Source organism: Pygocentrus nattereri, chromosome 19, assembly GCF_015220715.1.
Source record: "Pygocentrus nattereri isolate fPygNat1 chromosome 19, fPygNat1.pri, whole genome shotgun sequence".
NCBI classification, from domain to species: domain Eukaryota; kingdom Metazoa; phylum Chordata; class Actinopteri; order Characiformes; family Serrasalmidae; genus Pygocentrus; species Pygocentrus nattereri.
The window spans coordinates 15,817,435-15,842,712 of record NC_051229.1 but is presented as its reverse complement, the minus strand read 5'-3'; the positions used below and the strand labels follow the sequence as shown (position 1 = coordinate 15,842,712).

Here is a 25,278-nt window from a genome sequence, read left to right as displayed (position 1 = left end):
ACTACGGACGATCACAAGGTAGACGCTGTGGTTAATTGTCCTCAAGGAGTTAAAAAGATTTCTAGGTTTTGGCAATTTTTATTATATATATAGAGATATCGTCTCTGATAGAGGACCCCAGTTCATGTCCCAAGTTTGGTCTGCCTTTTTCGAACACTTGGGAGTGTCAGTGAGTTTAACATCAGGTTATCACTTGCAGTCTAATGGACATTGCGAGAGGGTTAATCAAGAACTGGGAAAATTCTTGAGGTTGTTTTGTTATGAGAACCCTTCAGATTGGTCTAAGTTTTTAGTATGGGCTGAGATCGCACAAAACTCTCTAACCAGTGGTACAGTGGTAGCTCTGTTTCAGTGTATTCTTGGCTTTCAACCACCCATTGCACCATGGACCGGAGTCCAGACAATCATTCCTGCAGAGGATGATTGAATGGCAAGGAGTGAAACGGTCTGGGAAGAAACCCATCAGAGAACTGAGGAAGCCATCCAATGCCATAAGAAACAGGCTGATTGTCACTGGGGTGCCACAATAGGCTACCAGCCAGGAGATCATGTTTGGCTAGCCACAAGGGATTTCCGCAACACTGAGGGGAATTGCCATAAACTACAGCCCAAATACATAGGGCCTTTTAAGATTGTTAAAATAATTAATAACGTAACTTATAGACTCAACCTAACGCCCTGTTTCTGAGTGTCCTGATCTTTTCATGTATCTCTACTTAAACCTGTCGTTTCAGGGCCACTGGATGAGGCTACACTGGATGCTACTCCTCCCCCACCAGAGGTGATAGATGGCAATCTGGTCTATGCTGTTTGATGGTTGCTGGACTCATGTAGGCGTGGAGAGCAATTGCAGTACCTTGTTTACTGGGAGGGTTATGATCCAGAGGAGCAGTGTTGGGTGTCGGCCAACAATGTATTGGATCCAGCTCTCAAGGCTGATTTCCATAGCCGATCGGTCACACACCTATCAGCGGTCTCAGTCACCCAATTACTGATTCATGTACTGGTTTGTCTTATGTACTACTTAGAATAGTTTATAAGCCCAGGCTTCACTTAAGTTTAGTTGTGAAGTATTGATTCATTCATGAACATACTGAGCATTTGTATAAAGCAATGTAAAAGTTACTTGTATTAACAAAGAAAATGTCAAGCCAAGTGTTATTTTTTTTTTTGCCAACATTGTCTTTATTGATTTTAACAAAATGTCATGTTTACCACAACATTATGAACATATTAAACACCCCCCCCAAAAATAAAAAAAATAAAAATAAAAATAAAAATAAAAAAATAAAGTAAGAGTAAATAAATAAATAAAAAAAATATTAAAACGTAATTCACCTACATATGCATGTACATACATATACATACACGTACCGCATGCCCATACACATACATGCACATATACATACATACACATACACATATACATGAAATTTAAAACAATTGTAGATAAGTTGAGGGTATTGTAAGAGTATTAAAGTTATCAAATCATTGTTTACTTGTATTACTTCTGAGCATTGGATGGGAAAAAACCAATGGTGTTATATATTTTAAGTTGCAGAGGGTTACTTATATTTTATGTTCTTACAACATTTGAGTTAAATCAGTATTCTCTAGATATTTGACGAATGGACCCCAAATACTATAAAAGGACGAGTATTTACCTTTGATAGCGTAAGAAATTTTTTCTAAGGGCAGAGTTGTAGATAATTCACCTAACCATTTATCTATACCTGGCACACTTGTTCTTTTCCATGATACAGCAATAACTCTTTTAGCTAATAATATACCGATTTCTAGAAACTGTTGATGTCTTTTCCTGATTTTGTAATTCATTGGATATATACCCAATAGGAAGAGCTTTGGGTCCCATGGTATCTGTATATGCAGGATGTCCTGGATACAGTCCCTCACTGCTTCCCAGTATCGTCTTACATAGACACACTGCCACAGACAGTGAGAGAGTGTCCCTTTTTCTTTACCACACTTGATGCACACATCAGGTATAGCACTATTGAATGTATTGAGCCTTTCTGGAGTTATATATGTACGTAGCAGCCAATTATATTGTATTAATTTAAGACGCGAGTTTATTGTTTGTGAGTGAGCTCTATTGCATGCCTTCTCCCAATCCTCAACGGAGATGTCCTCTTGTAGGTCCCTTCTCCATGCCTCCAATCTCTCTATCGATGATTCTGAGGATTCACCCATTAAAAGGTTATATATGTTGGAAATGATACCTCTCCCCAAACAATTCTTAACCATTAATTTTTCTATTTTGGACAAAACAGGAATAGAAAGTGACTGATTTTGTTGTGTTTTAATAAAGTTTCTCACTTGTAAATATTTGAAAAAATGGTTACGTGATATACTATATTTATCGGCTATTTCTTCAAATGACATAAGCAATTCACTGTCGGTATTATATAAATCTGCTATTGCTTCTATTCCTTTTTTAGCCCAGATTTTAAACCCCCCATCATACCTCCCTGATGGAAATGATTCATTGCCCCATATCGGACTAAACAAAGAGAGAGAATCACTTTCTCCCAAATATTTTTTTATTTGATGCCATACAACAATCATATTTCTAAGTATGGGATTCTTAGTGCTTTTTTTAAGATTTTTGCCAGAAGCCGAGTAAAGGTAAATGGGAAGGCGTAGGCCCAAATGATGGCCTTCCATCTCTCTCCACAAGGGAGCATCTTTTTCTGTAAAGTAGAACATCAATCCCCTTAGCTGTGCTGCCCAATAGTACCAGAGGATATTGGGACACCTAAGCCCCCCTTTATCATAGGGTAAGTACATCAATGACATGCGCAACCTGGAACGTCTGTTGTTCCATAGAAAACGCGTAAAAAGGGTCTTTAAATACGAAAAGAAGTTATTTGGTGGTGGTAATGGCAAATTTTGAAACAAATACAACAGTTTAGGCAGTATATTCATTTTAATAACATTAATTTTCCCTTTTAGTGACATTGGTATTGATATCCATCTGTCTAGTGAATTTGAAGTTTCCTGTAACAAAGGTTTGTAGTTAGTTTCTACAATATTCTCAAGATTTGGTAAAATTTTAATGCCTAAATATGTAAAACAGTCCACATTATTGAATTGGAGGGTCACCTCAGGTGGATTTTTTCTTTCTGCATGATTTAATAGCATTATAGAAGTTTTAGATTTATTTATTTTATAACCCGAGATCTTCCCGAATGTGTTAATCAAATCCAACAAGGTAGGGATAGACTTCCCCAAATCCCTAAGAAAAAGAATGACATCATCTGCATATAATGCTAGGCAGTGTTCCTGATCTCCTATATTTATTCCAGAAATGTTGATATGATTCCTTACTGCAATTGCAAATGGTTCTATTGCCATGATAAACAATAGTGGAGACAGAGGATCCCCCTGTCTACACCCCCGCTTCACCTGAATAGCTTTTGAAACAATTCCATTAGTCAGTATTTCTGCATATGGTTCTGTATAGAGCAAATTTATCCACTTGCAAAAATTTTCACCCAGCCCAAAACGTTCAAGAATTTCAAATAAGTAGGGCCACTCCACGCGGTCAAAGGCTTTTTCAGCGTCCAGTGAAAGCAAAGCTGTATCTGGTGCATCCTTTTGGTAATAAAGTATGTTTAACACTCTTCTGACATTGTGGAAGCCCTGTCTGCCCCGAACAAACCCGTTCTGATCCTTTCCTATTATCACTGGTATTGTTTCCTCAATCCTTCTAGCTAAAATCTTGCATAACACCTTTGCATCTGCATTCAGAAGGCTAATTGGTCTCAAATTCTCACATTTATTATTTAGTTTACCAGGTTTTGGCAACAAGGTAATCAAAGCTCCTCTTAGAGAGGGTGGAAGAATTCCCTCAATAAATGATTCCTTAAACATTTCTAAAAGAGGAGTCTGCAATCTTTTCTTAAACTTTTTATAGATTTCAATAGGTAGACCATCTGGTCCTGGTGTTTTTCCTACACTTATACTATCAATTGCTGAGGATATTTCCTCCAAGGTTATATCTTGCTCTAAATCCATTTTAAGTACTTCTGGTATTGAGGGTAAATGCATTTTATCTAGAAATTCTCTTAGTTTTGGATTGTCATGAGGAGTTTCTGACCTATAGAGTTCTTCATAAAATATCCTGAATGTTTCATTTATTTCCACTGGGTCTACAATTTCCTCTCCTTGTTTATTTTGTAAAGAAGTAATACTCCTTCCATTCTGTAACTGTTTAATACGCCAAGCAAGTACCTTTCCTGCTTTTTCCCCCTGATCATAAAAAGTTTGTTTGAGTCGTAATAGGCTTGTCATTGCTTTGGATGCCGATAATTCATTATACTGTGCTCTCAACAGTAGTAAATTTTGATGCACTTCAGGGGAACCTGATTGGTAATAATACTGTTCTAACTGTTTTATTTTTGCTTCCAGTGTTTTCGCCCTCTGATATGTCTGGTTAGCTTTCGTACTTGTGATACTAATTATCTGACCCCTAATAAATGCTTTAAAGGCTTCCCATCTTATACTAGCAGATGTTTCTGTTGTGTTTGTTTCAAAATATAATTTTATTTGCTCATCCAGGTAGGAGACAAAGCCAGGTTCTTCCAGCCATTTTCGTTTGAATTGCCATCTTGAGGTATGCCGCATCAATTTAATCTCTTGATATACTAAAAAATTGGGGGCGTGATCTGAAATTAAAATTGCTTCATAAGCGCATTCTTTAATTTTGTACTTTAAATTTGTTGACACTAGAAAGAAATCAATCCGTGAATAGGACTTGTGAGTGCTAGAGTAACAGGAAAATTTTACATCTTTGGGGTTGATTTCTCTCCAAATATCTATTAGATTTAATTCTTTCATAAAATGGTGTATTACCCCCCTACTTTGTGCGTGTGATTGGTCTACACCTGAGCTCTTGTCTCTCACTGGGTCTAAGGTACAGTTAAAGTCACCTGCTATTATATAACTTCCAGAGAACGTAGATAAGGTCAGAAACAGATTCTGAAAAAAAATGGGATCATCTACATTTGGGGCATAAATATTTACCAAAACTAATTCCTCCCTAAGTAGAGTTCCATGGGCGATAATATATCGCCCCAAATTGTCTTTAATGAGCTTATTCACCTGCAGTGGGATAGATTCATGAATCAATATCATGACCCCTCTTGCCTGGGAGTTAAAAGGGGCAGAAAAAATATTTCCTTTCCATCTTCTTTTTATTTTCAACTCATCTTTGTGCATCAGATGTGTTTCTTGAAGAAAGACTATATTAGATTGCATTAATTTAATTCTGTTCATTACTTGTTTAATCTTCTTCAGTTTTTGTAACCCTCTGCAATTCCATGACGTAATTTTAATTTTTATTTAGATAGGTAGAGACCAATTTCCCATCTTTTAGATCTTTTATAATCACACAGGTGAGAAAGAAAAAGATTAGATTGATAACATGACTTTTACACCAACTTATTTCTTGTAAGGAAAGAAAAATTAAATAAAGAACAAATAACAACCCGAAACCAACAATCGCCTCCCACTCAGGCTCCATAGTCTGAGTGTTCCCCTTTTAAATCTTAGGGTTCCCCAAATAGCTAACTGGTCCTCTCTAAGATGAGGATCAGTGAAACTGCTTTTCAAATAGTTCTAAATCTAACATCTGCTACCTCATGTGTACGAACCTTTTTTTTCAAAAACCACGTCACCTGACTGTAAACTGTGTCTTTCCCCATATAAAAGTGAAGAACATATACAGGTTGTTTACCTTTTACCTAATACTTAACTTGAAATTATGTTGTATGTTCAAAACTGCACATGGAAATTGGGAGACATATTTTTAGATGTCCTTTTTTGAAGAAGAAAACATGTCAATTTCGTCAATAACAACATAAGCTTAACTATGTTTGAAAACAGTCCAGAATACGCAACTATTCTAAGGATGACATCTGACCCAAATCTTTCTTGCTCTTGAAACCTATGAGCCCTCTTTGGATCAGCTCACTAATAGTCGTTAGTTTCACTCACCCATGCACATTTACTTCCAAGTTCACCTCAACTTTTCATCTCTATTTGAGCTGTCTGATGAACTCTTCTGCTTCTCCAGGACTGTTGAAGATATGTGGCCGTCCCTCGTATGTCACCAGTAGTCTTGCAGGAGGAATCATTCCGAACCGTAGCCCCAGTGACCGAAGCCGTCGCCGCACCTCGTCAAATTCCTTTCGCCTCCTGTGCACTCCAGCCGCCATGTCTTGGTAGAATCGCACCGGTTGGTTCTTATAGAGGACTTGCTCTTTCATCTTGGCTGCTCTCATCACTGTTTCTTTATCTTTATAATTCAGAAACTTCATTATCATTGTTCTTGAGGAGTTAGTGGTCTCCATTCTTGGCCCGATTCTGTGAGCCCTCTCTACTGTGAATTTTGTACTTGAGGGTGTCAACCCTAAAACCTCTGGTATCCAGCTCTCTAGAAAGCCACATGCATCAGAGCCCTCTGCTCCCTCAGGTAAACCAACCAGCCTTAAGTTGGATCTTCTCGCTCTTGCTTCCAAGTCCAATACTTTTTCCTCCAGGCTTCTGTTTTTACCTTGCAGTGATTGCACTTTACTCTGCAGTGTGGTGACATTATCTTCGTTTGCTGAAATCCTCACCTCTGCCTGTGTGACCCGTTCTGTGCAGTCCGTAACATCTTTCCTCACGTTTTCGATGGCCGCTAGAATGCTATCAAACCTGATGGAAAACTCTGACTTCATCTTGTCGATAGCTGCCAGTATAGTTTCAGAAGTTGCTTGCGAGCCATCTGTAACCGCAGGGTTATCCGGCCCCGGTGCTGTGTCTTCGGCTGCCTTGCTAGCGTTAGCCGTATGCTCGGTCTCCATAGCCTCGACGCTAGCCGCAGAGTTAGGCTTATTGGTCGGCATTGCAAAGTTCGACAACTTCGGTTGAAGAGTTTGTTTGCGGCTTAGGCTTGGTTTTTTTTGTGTCGTTGGCATTACCTTCTGTTTTCTGATAGATTGTGATGAACAACCGACGCAAAAAAACACGTTTTTAGAAAGGATTTAGTTGACGAGGTAGCAGAGCAGATTAACGCACGTCCTCTCAGCAAGCCACCATAACCGGAACCCGCCAAGTGTTATTTTTAAACAGACCATTTCAAGAACATTTGCATTTTCTTTTTTGTAAAATGCAGCTGAAATGAGGAAAATAAGTATTTGAACACCCTGCAACTTTGCAAGTTCTCCCACTTAGAAATCATGGAGGGTTCTTCATCTTTGGTGTGTGTCCACTGTGAGAAACAGAATCTGGAAATCACAATGTAGGATTTTTTAATAATTTATTTGTGTGTTACTGCTGCAAATAAGTATTTGAACACCTGTCAATCAGCAAAAATTCTGGCCCTCAAAGATCCGTTAGTCCGCCTCTAAAAAGTCCACCTCCACTCCACTTATTATAAATTAGAAACACCTGTTTGTGGTTGTTAGCTGCATAAAGACACCTGTCCACCCCACACAGTCAGTAAGACTCCAACTACTAACATGGCTAAGACCAAAGAGCTGTCCAAAGACACCAGAGACAAAATTGTAGACCTTCACAAGGCTGGAAAGGGCTACGGGGCAATTGCCAAGCTGCTTGGTGTAAAAAGATCAACTGTTGGAGCAATTATTAGAAAATGGAAGAAGCTAAACATGACTGTCAGTCTCCTTGGACTGGGGCTCCATGCAAGATCTCACCTCGTGGCGTATCAATGATCCTAAGAAAGGTGAGGAATCAGCCCAGAACTACACGGGAGGAGCTAGTCAATGACCTGAAGAGAGCTGGCACCACTGTTTCCAAGGTTACTGTGGGTAATACACTAAGATGTCATAGTTAAAATTCATGCATGGCACGGAAGGTTCCCCTGCTTAAATCAGCACAAGGCCAGGCCCGTCTTAAGTTTGCCCATGACCATTTGGATGATCCAGAGGAGTCATGGGAGAAAGTTCTGTGGTCAGATTAGACCAAAACAGAACTTTTTGGTCTTAATTCCACCCACCATGTTTGGAGGACGAAGAATGATGAGTACCATCCCAAAAACACCATCCCTACTGTGAAGCATGGGGGTGGAAGCATCATGCTTTGGGGGTGTTTTTCTAGACATGGGACAGGACGACTGCACTGTATTAAGGAGAGAATGACCGGGGCCATGTACTGCGAGATTTTGGGGAGCAACCTCCTTCCCTCAGTTAGAGCATTGAAGATGGGTCGTGGCTGGGTCTTCCAACATGACAATGACCCAAAGCACACAGCCAGGATAACCAAGGAGTGGCTCCGTAAGAAGCATTTCAAGGTTCTGAAGTAGCCTAGCCAGTCTCCAGACCTAAACCCTATAGAAAATCTTTGGAGGGAGCGCAAACTCCGTGTTTCTCAGCGACAACCCAGAAACGTGGCTGATCTGGAGAAGGTCTGTGTGGAGGAACGGACCAAAATCCCTGCTGCAGTGTGTGCAAACCTGGTGAAAAACTACAGGAAACGTTTGACCTCTGTAATTGCAAACAAAGGCTACTGTACCAAATATTAACATTGATTTTCACAGGTGTTCAAATACTTATTTGCTGCAGTAACACACAAATAAATTATTTAAAAATCTTATGTCTCTCACAGTGGACATGCACCTAAGATGAAAATTTCAGACCCCTCCATGATTTCTAAGTGGGAGAACTTGCGAAGTCGCAGGGTGTTCAAATACTTATTTTCCTCACTGTAGTTATCTTATCAGTATAGTTCAAGTTGTTATCTTTTAAGCCCTTTCTTTGTAGACTTAGACATCTAAAATATGTTGTACAAAAAAAGTAGACTTCTGATTTTGTGATCCCATCAATGAGCAAAAGCTCAATTACACGGTAAGAAAAACAGTCCCAAACTTTGATGTTTACACTTCTGTACTTTACAGGGTTAGGAATTGAAATTCTTCTCCAAGCATTCTCTACACCAAGAGTCTGTCATCACTGTGATGTTGTGCTACACGTGTTTCTCTTTTAAACAATATAATTTTGCCGAATGTTTTTTTTAAATGACTTAAAGAACTTGGTTCCTTGGAGACATGGTTGGCACAGAGAACGAAGAGAACCACAAGGTTGTGCACTCTTACCCCTTCTCATCAGCCTCTACACACTTGTGTCTCCAAGGAACCATCTGTGAAGATCCTGAAGCTTGCAGATGATACCATCGTGATCATGCTCATAAGCAGCGGTGATGAGTCCGCCTACAGAAAGAAGGTCGAGCAGCTAATGCTGAGCGCGCAAAAGACTGAGGAGATGTTGTTGGACATCAGGTGCAACCCCTCTTCCCTACACTCCCCTCATCATCAACTGCTCTGTGGTTTCCACTCTGAAGTTCCTGGTAATACCATATCTGGGGACGTGAAGTGGGAGAGGAAACTGCCATAGATCTGCCTGGTGATTCAGTTCTGCATAGCAAACATTGAACCGGTCCTCACTTTCCATCTGGTTTGACTCCTCCACCTCACAAGAAAACTCCAGCACATAATCACGACAACAGAGCTGATCATCAGATGTATTTGACTGACACTTTGGGATATCTTCAACAGCAGGGTCATGAAGCAAACTTCCCTGTGTTGGTAAGATTACAGCTGACCCCTTTTGGCCTGGACATCACCTCTTCCAGCCTTCTATGGTAGAAGATTCTGGGTCATCAAAGCCAGCACAACTAGATATGCCAACAGCTTTTTCTCTGAAGCTGTAGCACTCTTTAATCACAGTGTATACTTTGCACTTTAAACTTAAACATAACAAAGCAAACTTCCCTTACTGTATGACTAACCGTCTATTGTATCTCAGACCCTGCACATATGTACATACTATAGTCCGTGTTCTATTCTGGGGTCGTATTACAGAAATCCTCTCTCTTTTTGTTTTATTTTAAGATCTGACAGGTTAAGATATTTCATAAGTTTGTATTACAGAAGCAAATTTTATCTTGGTTTAGGAATCTTATCTTACAGCATCTTATCTTGTCAGAAAATCTTATTTAATTTTTATGACTGAAGTCAGTATTCAACTATTATGTCTGTTACCTAGCAATCGACCAAGCTAATTAGCCAGGCAGTTAGCAACCACTACTGATGTATAAAAAGGTCAAAAAATGAAAGCATGATAAAGTCAAGTTGAAGTTAAGAACACTGTGACAGCACTTTGTACTGTTTTCATAGCACTGTTGCTCCAGTTTCAGTTTCATTTCCCAAACACTGTAGCCAAGTGCACTAATGCTATTCTTCCTGATAAACAGATGTGTTCGGCTCAGCTTTCTCATTATTATTAACCGCCATCACTGTAATATTTTATCATTGACAATAATAAGAGGGGAAGGTGGAGATCACGTCTGCAGTGTCTGAGATTTTTAAAACACAAAGTTTTAAAAAAGTGTTTTACTGTATATAAATGTAGCCTCAATACATTATTGATAGTGAACTGTGCTGCCTGACAATGACACAAAACTATAGTGTAACTCCGGGGAGCGGGGAGGCGGACGCATATGCTGAGATAAGCGACTTTTATTATCGGCAAATCCAGGGTCATGGTCAAAACGGTCCAGGTTCATATAGCCGACACGAAGAGCAGGAGCCACAGACATGACAAAAATGAAAAAATGAAAATGAAAAAAACAAAGAAAACACGTGGAAGATCAAAACAAAGGGACACGTGGACGATCAGAAAGTAAACAGAAAAAGCACATGGAGTAGTGGGAGTAGCCAACCATGACATATAGATGCAAACGGTTAAAACAGAAGTTAACACAGCTCTAGTTAGATGTTTCTGTAACTGTTTCATATCTGTTTTCATATCTGGAGTTAGGATAAGATAACCTCAAGAACTGCTGTTCTGTAATAACTTCTGTCCTAAGTGAAGTTGTCATGATGACTAAGCAGATAAGATAACGCTGCATTTTTTGTCATTTTTCAGTTTTTGACATAATTTGAAAATGTCTGTTGCCCTTTACTGTATATTTGTCTGTATATTTCATGATGACTGGACAAAAAGAAATGGCCCAAAATAACTTGGGGAAAAAAGTGTGGTTCTTTTGACTTTAATTAACATTAAAAGTAACATGTTTTTTTTTTCCTTTTCCTGTAAAGTTATCATCTTGGAGATATGAGGTTTTCTTTCAACAACAGCGATAAGATTTCAGACTTAAGAAGTTTCTATAATATGGCCCCACGTCTCTTTAATATGTTACTCTCATACATGTGTGCACTCACCATCATACAGTAACACTCTTGGTGAAATAAATGCAGACACTGCATTTACCTATCCAGGATTTAACTGTAACTATATGGCACATATTCAAACTTTATCCAAGTTGAACAAGTTGATCCACTGCATTTTGGAGAAGTCTGCACAAACACTGTGACGGCACATGGTTTCTATGTGTCTAACAAGCTGTGTATGATATATTTATCTGCTGTGTGTCAGAAGGAGAGGACAGTGTAGGAGTGGGTCATTCAAGATGCCAGTGCCGAGAGTGCCAAGGTCATTTTCTATTCCCTCAGACTCACCACGCACTTTTGCACCTCATGAATATTTGATCCGCTTATGCATTATGCAAACGGGTTTGGCTCCCTGAAACGGCGCAGATGCTGCAAATCCACCGACTCCGCAAACTGCAGCTCCCTTCCATGTTTCACCCAGCGTGTTTCCTGTCTCCTGTGCGGGCCGATAACTTTGTCACACCGCAGATCATTTAAATCAGATTAATGCAGATTTGTAAACGTGGCTTTGAAATATGAAAATTACCCTGCAATGCTGTTATGAAACTTTGCGCAGGTAGATCAAATAATCATTTCGCTGAATGTGATTATAACTCTGGCGTACCACAGAATGACTGATGATAAAAAGGGGAAATGAGGCCAATATAACATTCACAGAAATGCATAATTCACAACTGACCGGATAAGAAATAGGGCCTTAACAGAAGCAGCTTAATGGGACATCACTTCACAACTGCCATTATCATTAACTGCTAAGTCATTGCTACAGCAGATGCAAATTACTCTTGTACCATCAAGAAGAGCTGAAAAAAGCCTGCAAAACTCTGTAAATGTAAGTTTACAGTAGATAAAATGGGCATTCTTTCACCAAATCTGATCGTTTTGTTTGGCTGCTTACAATGTCTTTGTCATGATTGGCCCCTCCCAGTTATGTGCTTGTGTTTTAGTCTTCCATGTGCTTTTGTTTACGTGTCAATGTGCTTTCATTCATCTTCTCAGTCCAGCCCCCTTGTTTTCAGACTCCGCCCCCCACCTGTGTTTTCCACCTGTGTCCTGTTATCCCTTGTTATCCCTGTTGTATTTAAGCCCTGTGTTTTTCCTAGTTGTTTGTGTTGTTTGTGCGGTTTGTAGTGTTTGATTTGTTTGATGTTTGAGGTGTGTATTGTTTGGAATTCTGTGTTTGTTTCATTATGTCTGTCCCTCCTGCTCTCCGTGTTGGCTCTCTAACCATGGACCATCTCGACCCTGATTATGGATTTGCCCTTAATAAATCTTGCTTGTCTTTGCACATGCATCCACCTCTTTATCGCTCCACAACGTTACAGAAAGACCAGCTGACCAAGGACGCAGCGAGAAAGCGAGACTCCAGGATGTGGTTGTTCCGTTGGGAAGAAACTACGGCTGTTTCTGTTCAGCCCAAGTTAACTATGTCTCAACGTCACCAAGCCGGAGACAGCAAGTCCCCTGGCGCTGACGGTACATGAGCATCTCGTCGTTCCTGAAAAAAGGCGAAGGAGCAATCCCGTCTGGTATTATGATGACGAGAGTTCAGGTAAGCACCTAGGGTCTACCTGTCTTGAGCAATGCAGTGTCCACAACCTGCGGCATGCCTATTCCCATGGCCGCACCCCGTGGCACGCCCGTTCCTGTGGCTGCATCCCGTGGCATGCCCGCGCCTCCAGACCCGCTGTCAGTCACCATGCCTCCGGACCCACCACCCATTGCGGTTGTTTGATGTTTGAGGTGTGTATTGTTTGGAATTCTGTGTTTGTTTGTGTCCGTCTCTCCTGCTCTCTGTGTTGGCTCTTTGACCATGTACTGTCTTGACCCTGATTATGGATTTGCCCTTAATAAATCTCGCTTGTGTTTGCACATAGTATGCGCCTACTTATCGCTCCACAACATTACAGTCTTTTAAATGTGACCTATATGTGACATATCTGACCACATCACACTCCTAAACTGACACACATATGCAAAAGAACAATGCTTCACATGGCACGCTCATCCAGAGGTAAGCAATCATGACTGCCAACTAATGCAGAGCTTTCAGTTTTATCTTCACCAGCAGCACAGGGGTGATCATTAAGAATGTATTTGAGCTTGATGTAAAAAAAGTACATTATGCGGCCACAGACACTTCTTTGTTTTGTGTCTTGTTTTGGATTCTTGGAACTTTGCTTTCAGACTTTTCCTTGATGCTGCTGCCGCATTCAAAATCTCTTCAAACACGGAGCAGTTGCAATAAATGCCTTCTAATTTTTTGGTACAGAAACACCAGCCTAAATGATTATGAAATGATGATGAGTGTCCAGGTGGATTGACATAAAAGTCATGAATTCCGATCTGGCTCTTTAGACTGAGTTGAATTGCCACATATCAGATACGTATCAGATCCACATATGAAAGCATCTCAAATTGGAACTGAAAATGTCAGATTCAGTGTGTTTCTGGCTGTACATACAGCCACACAGATAACACATTTGAGTTACATATGAAGAAAAAGATCAGATTTGGGCCACTTTTACTTTTATGTTGGCACACATGATGTTATATTACACCTGATTAATCCTACAAGGGGAATTTTGCTGCCTTGCTATGCCAAGTCTGAGAACAACCCACCATCAGAAAAGGCCACTCCAGGCAGTGGAGGGCACCACCAGGAATATCCAGACAAGAGAACAAGCGAGAACAGCCAGTAAGGGCTGGGATTGGGACCCACAACCATTGGGTTGCTGGCTCAACTCTATCATGATGCTTTCACCCTCTGTTCATTATTAGAAGCATGAAGTGTTGCACAGTACTTGTATCATATATGTTTATAATCCATAAATATTTGTTTACCACAGCATATTGAAACTGAAATTAAATAATGAATATGAGCTCAGCTTTAATTTGAGGGTCTTTTCATCTAAATTGGATGAATAGTAAAGGAACTGCAACCATTTTCATATATATATATATATATATATATATATATCCACTCATTTTTAGTGGCTCAAAAGTGATTGGGCAGTTGGCTGTTCAACTGTTCTATGGCCAGTTATGCGCTATTCTCTCCTTATTCCACTTACAAGTAAGCAGATAAAGATCCAGAGTTGATTTCAAGTGTGAGAATTGCATTTGGAATCTGTTGCTGTTAATTCTCAATATAAAGTCCAAAGGACTGTCACAAACAAGTGAAACAGACAAGGAAGCAAGTGAAACAAGATCCAGAAGACCACTGAAAACAACTGAGGTTAATGACAGAAGACATCTTTCCCCTGGGGAAAAAATCCTTCATGTCTGTTGGCCAGATCAAGAACACTTAGGAGGTAGACGTATCTGTGTCAAAGCCAATGATCAAAAGAAGGCTTCACTAGAGTAAACACAGAGAGTTTATCAGAAAAAGTGTAAACCACTGTCAAGCCTCCAAAACAGAAAGACCAAAACATCTAAAAAAAGCCTGTACAGTTCTGGAACTACATGTTATGGATAAAGATCAACTTGTACCAGAAAGATGACAAGACAAGAGTATTGACAAGGGAATGAAATGCTCATGATCCAAAGCATACCATCTCATCTGTTAAGCATGGTGGAGGTACTGCTATGGCTTGAGCATGTATGGCTGCCATGGGATTGACACTGATTGTCTGATTTATTAATGGCACTAAAGGAATTTATTGTTTTAATTGATGATGATATCATCAATTAGGGTAAATGTGGAAGTATATAGAGCTACAATATCTGCTTAGTTTTAGCCAAATGCTTCAAAATCCACAGAGCAGCACTTTACAATGGAGATGGACAATGTACTGAAGCACACTGCAAAAGTAACAGACCTTTTCTGCAATTGCTAAGTCAATCACTTGTCCTCAGTCCAATCGAGCATGTATTTCACTCTCTGTAGGCAAGACTGAAGGTAATATGCACAGCAGAGAATGTTCAAAAACAGGAAGAAACTGAAGACAGCTGCAGCAAAGGCCTGGCAGAGCATCACCAGGCAAGAAACCCAGCATCCAGTAGTATCTATGGGTTTCAGACCTCAAGCAGTCATCGGCTGCAAGGCACTTGCAGCCAAGTATTAAATATGACAATTTGATGTATGACTGTTAGTTTGCCTAATTACTTTTGAGCCCCTAAAAATGGGGGAGCTATGTATGAAAATGGTTGTAATTCCTACACTGTTTAAATACCCTCAAATTAAAGCCTGCGGTTTAAGAGGTTAAAGCATATTCCTACTTATAGCATAATCGCAAATCAAATGGCTCTCTAATCCTAACACTGACCTTGACGTACACTGCTTAACAAAAGAAGTCAGAACATTAAGATTGACCACAAAGAATTAAAGAATTAAAGTATAAAAGTGTGCAGGACAAGAGAAACAGGGACAATAGTCTTCTCTGACCCCTTGACCTCACCAGGGCTATCTTTGTGTCTCTGCCATGATGGACTACTTGACCTCTGACCTAATGCCCTGTGTATTGACCTTTGTCCTTGCTGCAGCTGGGGTCCGCACGTCCCATTCATTTTCTATATGAATTTGTTAACAATGACCCAGAGGGTACTTTGTACCAAATGTGTGTTAAGGGCTTGACTGAAACTAGGGACAGATATTTTAACAATTTTTGTTATTTAACTATGTACACTTTTAAATGATTTAATTTCAAGATCTGTTGAAGTGAAAATAGGTTAAAACATCTTCTACCAGGCACAAGTCATTATTACTGAATATATGTTATTAAAAAAAACTAATTCATAACATATTAAATGTGCTTTTTGGACAAACAACATTTTATGTTTTATTTTTTCCAATGTGTTACATTCAGCCAATACACATTCATTTTGCAGAAGCGTTCTCTGAAGAGGACCTGCACATATTTTCATTTGTCATTTGACTAGGGGTGCTTTGGTGTCTTTATTCTCATTATCTTCATTCAGTAGGTTACTGGTGCTTGAACAGTGATAAACAGCAGCTACTGGCTTTGTGGCAAATCCTCTTGCAGGACACTGCAAGCAAAAAAACCTTCTCACATTTATTAGCCATGTAGGTCAGCATAAGATGTGCATTCTTTGCAAAACTCTCAGTGCAAATATTCACCCCATTTTCAACATGTTTTTTGCCATTACAATACTTGAAACAGGAACTAACATGAGAAAATGAACCGATTACGCTATGTGACATGCAGCACTGACAGTGGATAGCTCTTACACACACTGTGTACAGGGCCTGATTAAGTCTTTTTGTGGCACTAGGCTATAAAAACTTTGAGGAGATTTTATGTGCTATATAAAATATGACAGCATACATAGTTGCCAACTGTGGTGAGGTGACTGGAGTGAGATTTCAGGTGGCTGGAGTGAGACTGGAGTGGGATTTTCAGGTGGCTGGAGTGAGACTGGAGTGGGATTTTCAGGAGGCTCTTGTGAGACTGGAATGAGATTTTCAGATGGCTCTAGTGAGACTAGAGTGAGATTTTCAGCTAGCTTGAGTGAGATTTCTTTAGGTGGCTGGAGTGAGATTTTCAGGTGGCTGGAGTGAGACTGAAATTAGGTTTTCAGATGGCTGGAGTGAGACTGGAGCGGGATTTTCAGGTGGCTGGAGTGAGATTGGAGTGAGATTTTCAGGTGGCTGGAGTGAGATTTTCAGAGGGCTTATGTGAGATTGGAGTGCGATTTTCAGGTGGCTGGAGTGAGACTGGAGTGGGATTTTCAGGAGGCTCTTGTGAGACTGGAATGAGATTTTCAGATGGCTCTAGTGAGACTAGAGTGAGATTTTCAGCTAGCTTGAGTGAGATTTCTTTAGGTGGCTGGAGTGAGATTTTCAGGTGGCTGGAGTGAGACTGAAATTAGGTTTTCAGATGGCTGGAGTGAGACTGGAGCGGGATTTTCAGGTGGCTGGAGTGAGATTGGAGTGAGATTTTCAGGTGGCTGGAGTGAGATTTTCAGAGGGCTTATGTGAGATTGGAGTGCGATTTTCAGGTGGCTGGAGTGAGATTTTCAGGTGGCTGGAGTGAGACTGGAGTGAGATTTTCAAGTGGCTGGAGTGAGGCTGGAGTGAGATTTTTAAGTGGCGGGAGTGAGACTGAAATTAGACTTTTAGGTGGCTGGAGTGAGACTGGAGTGAGGTTTTCAGGTTTCTGTAGTGAGACTGGAGTGAGGTTTTCAGGTGTCTGGAGTGAGACTGGAGTGAGATACTGGAGCTGAGAAGAGAGCTATCATGCTGGCACCACCCAGCTTGTTCACAGAGACTTTTTTCCCCATTGTTCAGCTGATGTTCAAATTGTTCAAATGTGTCTGCACTGTCCAGTGAAGGACAATGAAAGGTACAACTCTTTAAATCACTGTGCCTTTGTTTCATTACCATTAAAATGATTTGTTTTGAGACTTTTTAACCCACTAATGACAAGATCCCTGTGCTTGTGAGGCTCTCAGCTGGAGCCTTTATAGTGTTTATGGTTAATCCAACTATGACTGTGGTTTGTGAAGCGAATCACAGACCACCATTTTCAGGACAGGCATGGGTCAGTTATCCCGAATGGCAAGTGGCCTAAAAACGCCTTTCTGAAATGCCTCCTGACTTGCCACAGCTCACAATGACTCAGTGCGTACATTTACACTGCATTGAATTAACTGCAAAAGTCACTGTTATGAATGCACTTTCCAGCAGACAGATGCCAGAGGACAGACTTGCACAGATTTCTTTAACAAATGCTGTTTCTCGAGAGGGAGAGCACAGTAAATTGCATCGCCCATCATTTCAGTGCAGTGCGTTCGCTGAGGTGAAGGCGGAGAGTGTTCAGTATCTGCCAGACAAACGCAGTCTGATTTATTCCTGATGGCACAGAGACTCAGACGGAGTTGTAAATAACTGCAGCAAAGAGGCCACTGAAAGCTCAGACAACTCTCAAACAGCACAGCCTTCAAATACAGCAGCCCATCCATGACGGAATTGCCAGGTGTAAAAGAGTTACAACCCGATGAAGATGTTTATACTGTGTTTTGTTCTTGTGGAGGGACTGAAAAGTACTGCATTGTGTAGACTGTAAGGTGTGGTGCAGTGTGTAGTACAACATATGAATTCACTATAAAATATACATTACAGAATGTAATGTGAATAAATCATTTTTTTACACTAAAAATGATTATGTAGCAGAATTATGATTTACTCCTTTGCAGTAAAATAAAGCTCTGCTGATCGTTTTAAGGCAGTTACAGTTTTAACAGTAAATGGTCATAAACGCTGGAGTTGTATAATGTATATCTGCTAATTTCCTGTTTAACCTTGAAGACTGGTGTGAAGACTGCTGGTAACCATAGCAACACAGACAGCAATCTCGCCTAGCCAGTAGCTAACGAAAAGGCAAAAAGAAAGATTTAAGACAAACGTCGATAATTTAGAGACAAATGGACTCATTGTATTTAAGCTTAATCAGTTTCTCTTCTTGCCAAGTTCTGGTTTGAATTTTCCCATTCCAGATAAAATGGTGCAACACTTACATTCTGGCCTCAGGTACCAATTTAAAGTGGAATGACAAAATTCAAACAAAAAGCTGGTGAGTAGGAAACAGATTTCAGCCTCGTAAAAAGTCGTACGCTAAGCTTAAAGCAGAGCAAAGTAAGTCTGCATTTTCGTTTATTTTATGGTTCTTAGCCTATACTAGGAAATTAGCACATACAGAGACTTATTTACAGCCAAAATGGTAAAATGGTCATAAAATGTTGTGGCTTCGAAGGTAGCTTGATATTTATTGAAAGCACAAAATGCCTCTTCTTTGCCTCTTCTCTGCTATTTGGGTTGCTGACACCTGCTTTAGAATATAACATGCATACTACACTTTGCAGTATGTAACATATATATTGCATATTGTGGGATGTATAATACACATTTCATCCTGTAGTATGTAACTCATATTGCATACTACAGTATACAGTAGGGTTGCAAAGATTATGCCAAAATACATCAATAACCAACCGGCAATTCATCGCTAACTGGCAAGCCATAAAAATATCAATTACAAAACTAATCCAGTTCTAGTTCTGCAGTCTGATTCAAAGCAATTGTAAAATGATGATATATGCAAACTTAAATGTGTACACATTGATGGAATTCTGTATTAATACACTGAGATATGTGCCCCTTGTATCGATGGTAGATCATATTACTGATAGGCATAACCATGTATATGGTAAATGACCCAAAACAGTGTTAAACACTCGTAAGAACGTGGTTTTATTTAAACTAAGAGGTTGACAACTATAATGTGTTCCTGATGATATGAAGTTACATCTCATTACAAAGCTAAAACCCAAATAAATGACATGACCAGGGTGGCTTTGGCTCAGTGTATCTCAGCAGCTCTTGAAGGTCCCCAACGTGTGATTTCCTCACACCACCATGCATCACATTTCTCATGGACCAAACTGTTGTCTGTTGTCTATGCTTTTGATATGAAACATCACTGTAAAGATCATTATTTTTAGTAAAGTTTGTTATTTTTTCTTAGGTCTCTCTGGCTATGTAGTGGATCCAAAAATATTCCTCAATGTGAATGATAAATCTGCCTGTTCCCGAGAGGAACTAATGTTAATCAGAAATGAAATAAAATTAGATGTATTTGTAACTGATATCATTGGTGATACAATTGTGTATTTAATGGTTAGTCAGTCACATACCCTAGTATGTTGTGTGTTGTGTAGGATGTTTACAGCCGAATGCAGAAACTTACCAATCTCACAGCTCTCTCCTGTGTAGCCCTGTGGGCAGAAGCAGCGGAAGCCTTCTCCATCCGGCAGACACGTTCCACCATGCAAACAACTGCATCTGTCTGCGGCTGTGGAGCAAAAACACACACAGGTCATTAACTGTAGTGGCTCCCAGACAGGTCTGTCACAATCTGTCGCTCATTAGTAAGCTGGCAGGCACACACAGACGTGACCCCCAGTACGGAACTCACTCATGCCTTCATGCTGCGACAGGACTCCAAATACACCCCGGCCATTACCATATTTATGACCACAGGGAGAGAAGAGTTGATCTTATAGCATATGTTACTGTGGGCTGAATTACTGGAGAAAATATCTAATTGTAATTTTTTTGACCGGCATCATGACTGCAGTTTAAATTGTGACTATTTTTTATAGAATCCTGCTTTTTTTAAACCAAGAATATCAGCATTTTCACTTTTTCTGGACTCGAATGCTGAATGTGCCTGAGTGCCATTAAGTTGTGGTTGTGTTGCCATGTTCACAACACTTGGATATAGTGACCAATCAATTTAACCAAAATGTCAAACGTCAATTCTTAAAACAAGTTGCGACAGTACGTGAAATGCTAATAAAAACAGAAAGCAGTGATAAATAAATTCTGTTTGACCTGTATTAAATTGAAATCATGATTTTTAAGGTTTTCCCTTATGGACGTTTTTTTCGCTGCTATAAACAAAATCTCCACTTTTGACTCCATTTGAAAGTGCCTGTTGTCCTTTACATGGTGTGTTAATTTCATGAGGAATGGACCAAATAAAATAGCCTAAAATTACTTGGAAAAATGTCCCATTGACGTACATTAAAAGTAAAGCATGCTTTTTCCTTCTTCTGTAAAGTTGTCTGGAAATACAAGGTTTTGTTCTGACAGCATCATGCCTGCAACACGTTCCAAAAAGCTGGAACAGGAGCATGTTTACCAATGTGTTACAGTTTTGCCATTCTTCCAAGTCTTCAGCTATGGACCCATACAGGGCCTTCACTGTTGTATTTTACACTTCATAATGCGGTGATGGGAAACACGTCTAGACTGCAGGCAGGTCAGTTTAGCACTCTCTGATTACTCACCCATGCTGTTGTAACATATGCAGGATTGTATATGGCTTGGCATTGTCATGTTGAAATAAGTATGCATGTCCCTGAAAAAGACATCGCCTATAAGGCAGCATATGTTACTCCAAAACATGTATATATCTTTCAGCATTACTGATTCCTCTGCAGATGTGCAAGTTACCCATGCCATGGGCACTAATACCAGGACAGACTCAGATAAGATGGAGCACGGTTGCCTTTCAAATTGGTTGCTTTTCCTGATGTTGTTACTTTATTGATAATGGATCAAAGTATTCCAGAGCCCATGGAATACTTTGTGATATCCATCTGATATCGATGGATATCAAGTGATATCCATCACAGAAGCATGCTTTTAATAGAGAACCATCTGAGGGATTGAAGGTCACAGTCATTCTGTTGTGGTGTTTGGCCTTGCCCTTTATGCACAGAGATTTCTTGGGAGTCAATGAATCTTTTGACTCCCTCTCTTGCAGTTACTCATTGAGGAATGTTGTTCTTAAACTGCTGAATTATTTGCTGATGAATTTTTGGCAAAGTGCCGAGAGCCTCAACCCACCCTTGTCCATGAAGGATGACTTATCCTAGATGCTCCCTTTATACCCAAACATGACTGCATCACTTGTTTAAAATGATTTTTTAACATTTTGCAATGATCCTAATTTTAAATTGCCTCCCTGCCACGTCTTTTTGGAATGTGTTGCACAATTTCAGATTGTTGATGCTTACCAAAAGAAAAAAATTATGCAATTTATTATTAATTTAACCTCAGATTCCTTGGCCTTTACTCATTTTCTGTGAAGAACATATAAAATAACACATTTTCAATCACTTCACACTGTAAACCCCTACACATTTATATTACACGTGTTGGGGTGAACCTGCAGGGAATAAAAGTGTGGAGGTGCTACGTGCCTTCATTCTGTTCTCCTCTTGGAGACATGGCCTGCTGTTAGTGTGTGTCTGTGTGTATGTGTTTCGTATATGTATGCACATGTGTAAGGGTGGATAGCAAGGACAGACTGCTGACTGGCTACAGCTGCTAAAGCTGGCCACTTGTAATTTTTAATTTTTACAAAAATTACTATAGTTGTATTAATAATAAAAAAAAAACAATGAGCAGTGGGTCCACTAGACACACTGAGTAACAAAAACACCACACAAGGGTTAAATACAGGTCAAAGTGCCTTTATAATGTATTTTTCTGTCAGTTTTTGTTTGCATGTCATACAGTGTCCCAGTTCTTGTGGAATTGATGTTTGGATTAATATAAGAAAGTGTCTCCAATCTTTTGAATTGTAGCATATGGCTGTCATACCAAGTTTCATTGAGCTTTGCTGGCTTTGAGGTTTTGTTTTAATTAAGCTGGGTTTCAGCTTGGTTGTTACAGAAAGGGGTGAGAGGTGATTCTCTTGGATAGCAGCAATATACGCCGAAAATACAACAAACATATGGTGGCATGTCTATAGTTAGATCTAAAAGCCAAAGTTTTTTGGCAAGCACAGCTTAACTGTGCTTCAGAACTATAGTACAGTAGCAGCCTTCCAGCCACTGTGTATAATCAGCCCCATAAAACCGATAAAATATACAACAAATGCCACTGAAAGCAATATAACAGCAAAGTGGGCCTCTGTCTGCAGAAAAGCAGCCTCTGACCCTTCCTGTCCCAACATCTCAATACCAGCCTTTCCTTTTCTCTGCCTCGGTTCCTCTCTCCCTCTTGCACACACCTGAGTCAGCCAGCTGCTGTGTTCTAGCAGCGCTTACTGAGGCTTGTAATAGGCTTCCAGAGCTGTGGTTCAGCGCTCAGTGCGCTCTAATGTGTCTCTGCCTGTTGGATGTGTTCTGCCATTGACCTGCATTGTGTCAAACTTGTCTGAACAACATGAACTGCAGCGACGCTCAGATATACAATGTCCTATTGAGAGAGACAAAAAAGAGACAGAGAAAGAGAGAGAGAGCAAGCACTTGTTTCAAAACAATCTGCTCCGGCTTCCGAGCCACTGAACCAGAGAAAATCTATCTGTCTGTTTCTGAGAGCTCCATGTACTGTGACTGCCTGCTGGGATTACTCTTCACTGACCTTCTATTGATGTGTACAGTACTGGTGACAGCACATACAGCTAATACAGGTTAGCATGATTAAAGTGAAAGCACTTCTCTTAGTGCTCGACCAAAAATTAAATTAGCATTTTTGCTGAAATTTTGCCCTTTACCCAAAGTTTTGTCAAGCAACCAAACATGTTTGGTGTCTTTGGCTTTGTGTTGGAGTTGAGGTTAATGTGGCTATAACGGTAATAGAAGCTAGCTGCTCATTCGCATCGTCCAAACCAAGCTAGTCTCAAATGATCATACACTCTCAAATAGGCATTTTAGGACATACTGCTATCCATAAAATGGAGAAAAGTGAGGTAAAAGTAAGAGGTGGCCTTCAGCATATTTTTATAGAGGGTATCAGCATTGCATCATTCCACTTTATGCAGAATGTTGCGTGGATGTCTGCACAGGGTTGGCAAGGCCCAAAATGATATCTTGGAGCCCAAATCCCTGGTGGCACCAATGATAGCAGCCATCTTGAAGCCTGTATGTTTACAGATTATATTGTCATATTGTGCCTAAAACCACATTAACACATCTATTTCAGGACACTTAACAACTGATCATGCTTTAAGGCAAGAGTGAGATCATCTATTCATGTAGTTTTAACTCACGTTAATTCACTTACATAAGCTTCCATTTCTTGTGACCCACACTAGGCTCAACTTCAGACACTTATTTTTTCATAGAACTGTAGCTTCTTATTAAGGTGTAGTCAGCAAAGCAGTGGATCATGGGAAGGTGGGCGTGTCTGGGAGCATGGCTAAGGGGCACTGTTAATTTTTTTTTGGTGCTGCTGACAAAATTCTGGCTTCAAGATAGCAGCTCCTCCTGTTTTTAGCTACATGTAGTATTACTGTACCAGAAAAATGACAGAACTAAGCAATCCTGCCAAAAAAAAAACAGCTTTGACCAGCATGAATTCCATGCTGGTCCAAGCTGGTTCATGCCAGTTAGTGCTAGCTAATTTGGTTCATTCGCCGGTAGAAAAGTATTACTAGAATGCGGATACTAGGTATCCACATTGATGCCTATAAAAAAAGAGTTTGGGTTAAATATCACAGTGAACCTATCTTGTAAGTCCCTGGCTTTTTTTCTATCAGGTATGGAAACTCACAAAATATATCAATTTTAATGCTGACACTCGTGTCATAGATGGATCAAACCACTGTCCAGTCAAATGCTGCAGATTTTAGCTCCTTTTGATTCATGTGCTATATGCTAACTGGTATAAATAGGCAGATGAATCATCTGTCTTCTGTTACATTTGAATCTCAATAGCCGCTAAGGGTTTTGAAGGACACTGTAGTTCGGCTAAGCAGCACTAATCAGCCAGCTAATGCAGCTGATGCAGTGAGCTGAGCCAGGCCTTTTCAGCAGACTTGTTGATTCAGATCTCTGTGCATTTCAGACACTCTCTAGACAAAATACATTATTTCACGCGCTGTTTCTGTCCCTTTCTGCTTTGTCAGACTCTTGTCCTCTCTTTTTTCTCTCTTAGTCTGTCCCTCTTTCCATCTCTTTTTTATCTCTTTCTCCTTCCTTCATCTCTCTCTCTCTCTCTGTCTGTCTTAATCTGTCCTTCTTCCCTTCCTTTTTTCCTCTCTTATTATATTTTTCTTTCATTTAATCTGTCCTTCCTTTTGTCTCCCTTTTCTCTTTCTCTCTTTCTTTCTCTTGGTCTGTCCCTCTTCCTGTCTCTTTCTTCTCCCCTTTTCTCTCTTTCTCTGTCCCTCTTCCTTTCGCTTTTCTTTCTTTTTTGCCCCATTTCTTTTCCTTCTGTCCCTTTTCGCTCCCTATTTCTCTTTCTTTCTCTCACCTCCAGTCTGTCCTTCTTCCTGTCTTTCTCTTTTCCTTTCTTTTAATTTGTCCTTCTTCTTGTCTTTTTTCTCTTTTGCTCTTTTAAACTGGCCCACTTCCTGTTTATCTTTCTCGTTTTTCTTTCTTTCTTTCTCTTATTATGTCCCTCTTCCTGTCTCTTTCATTCTTTCTCTTACTCTCTCTTTCTTCCTGTCTTTCCTTTTCCTCTCCCTGTTCCTCTTCTCCTTTCTTTCTCTCTCCTCCAGTCTGTCCTTCTTCCTGTCTTTCTTTTTCTCTCTCTTAGTCTGTTC

General features: G+C 40.0%; 1 protein-coding gene across 1 annotated transcript in view; it reads right to left on the bottom strand.

Moving 5' to 3' along the window:
* ncana (neurocan a) overlaps window positions 1-25,278 on the bottom strand; it is a 169,842-nt gene that overhangs the window by 39,565 nt on the left and 104,999 nt on the right. Inside the window, exon 9 of the mRNA XM_017697127.2 lies at window positions 19,963-20,067. Coding sequence (XP_017552616.1) covers window positions 19,963-20,067 — 105 coding nt within the window. The remainder of the gene's footprint in view (window positions 1-19,962; window positions 20,068-25,278) is intronic.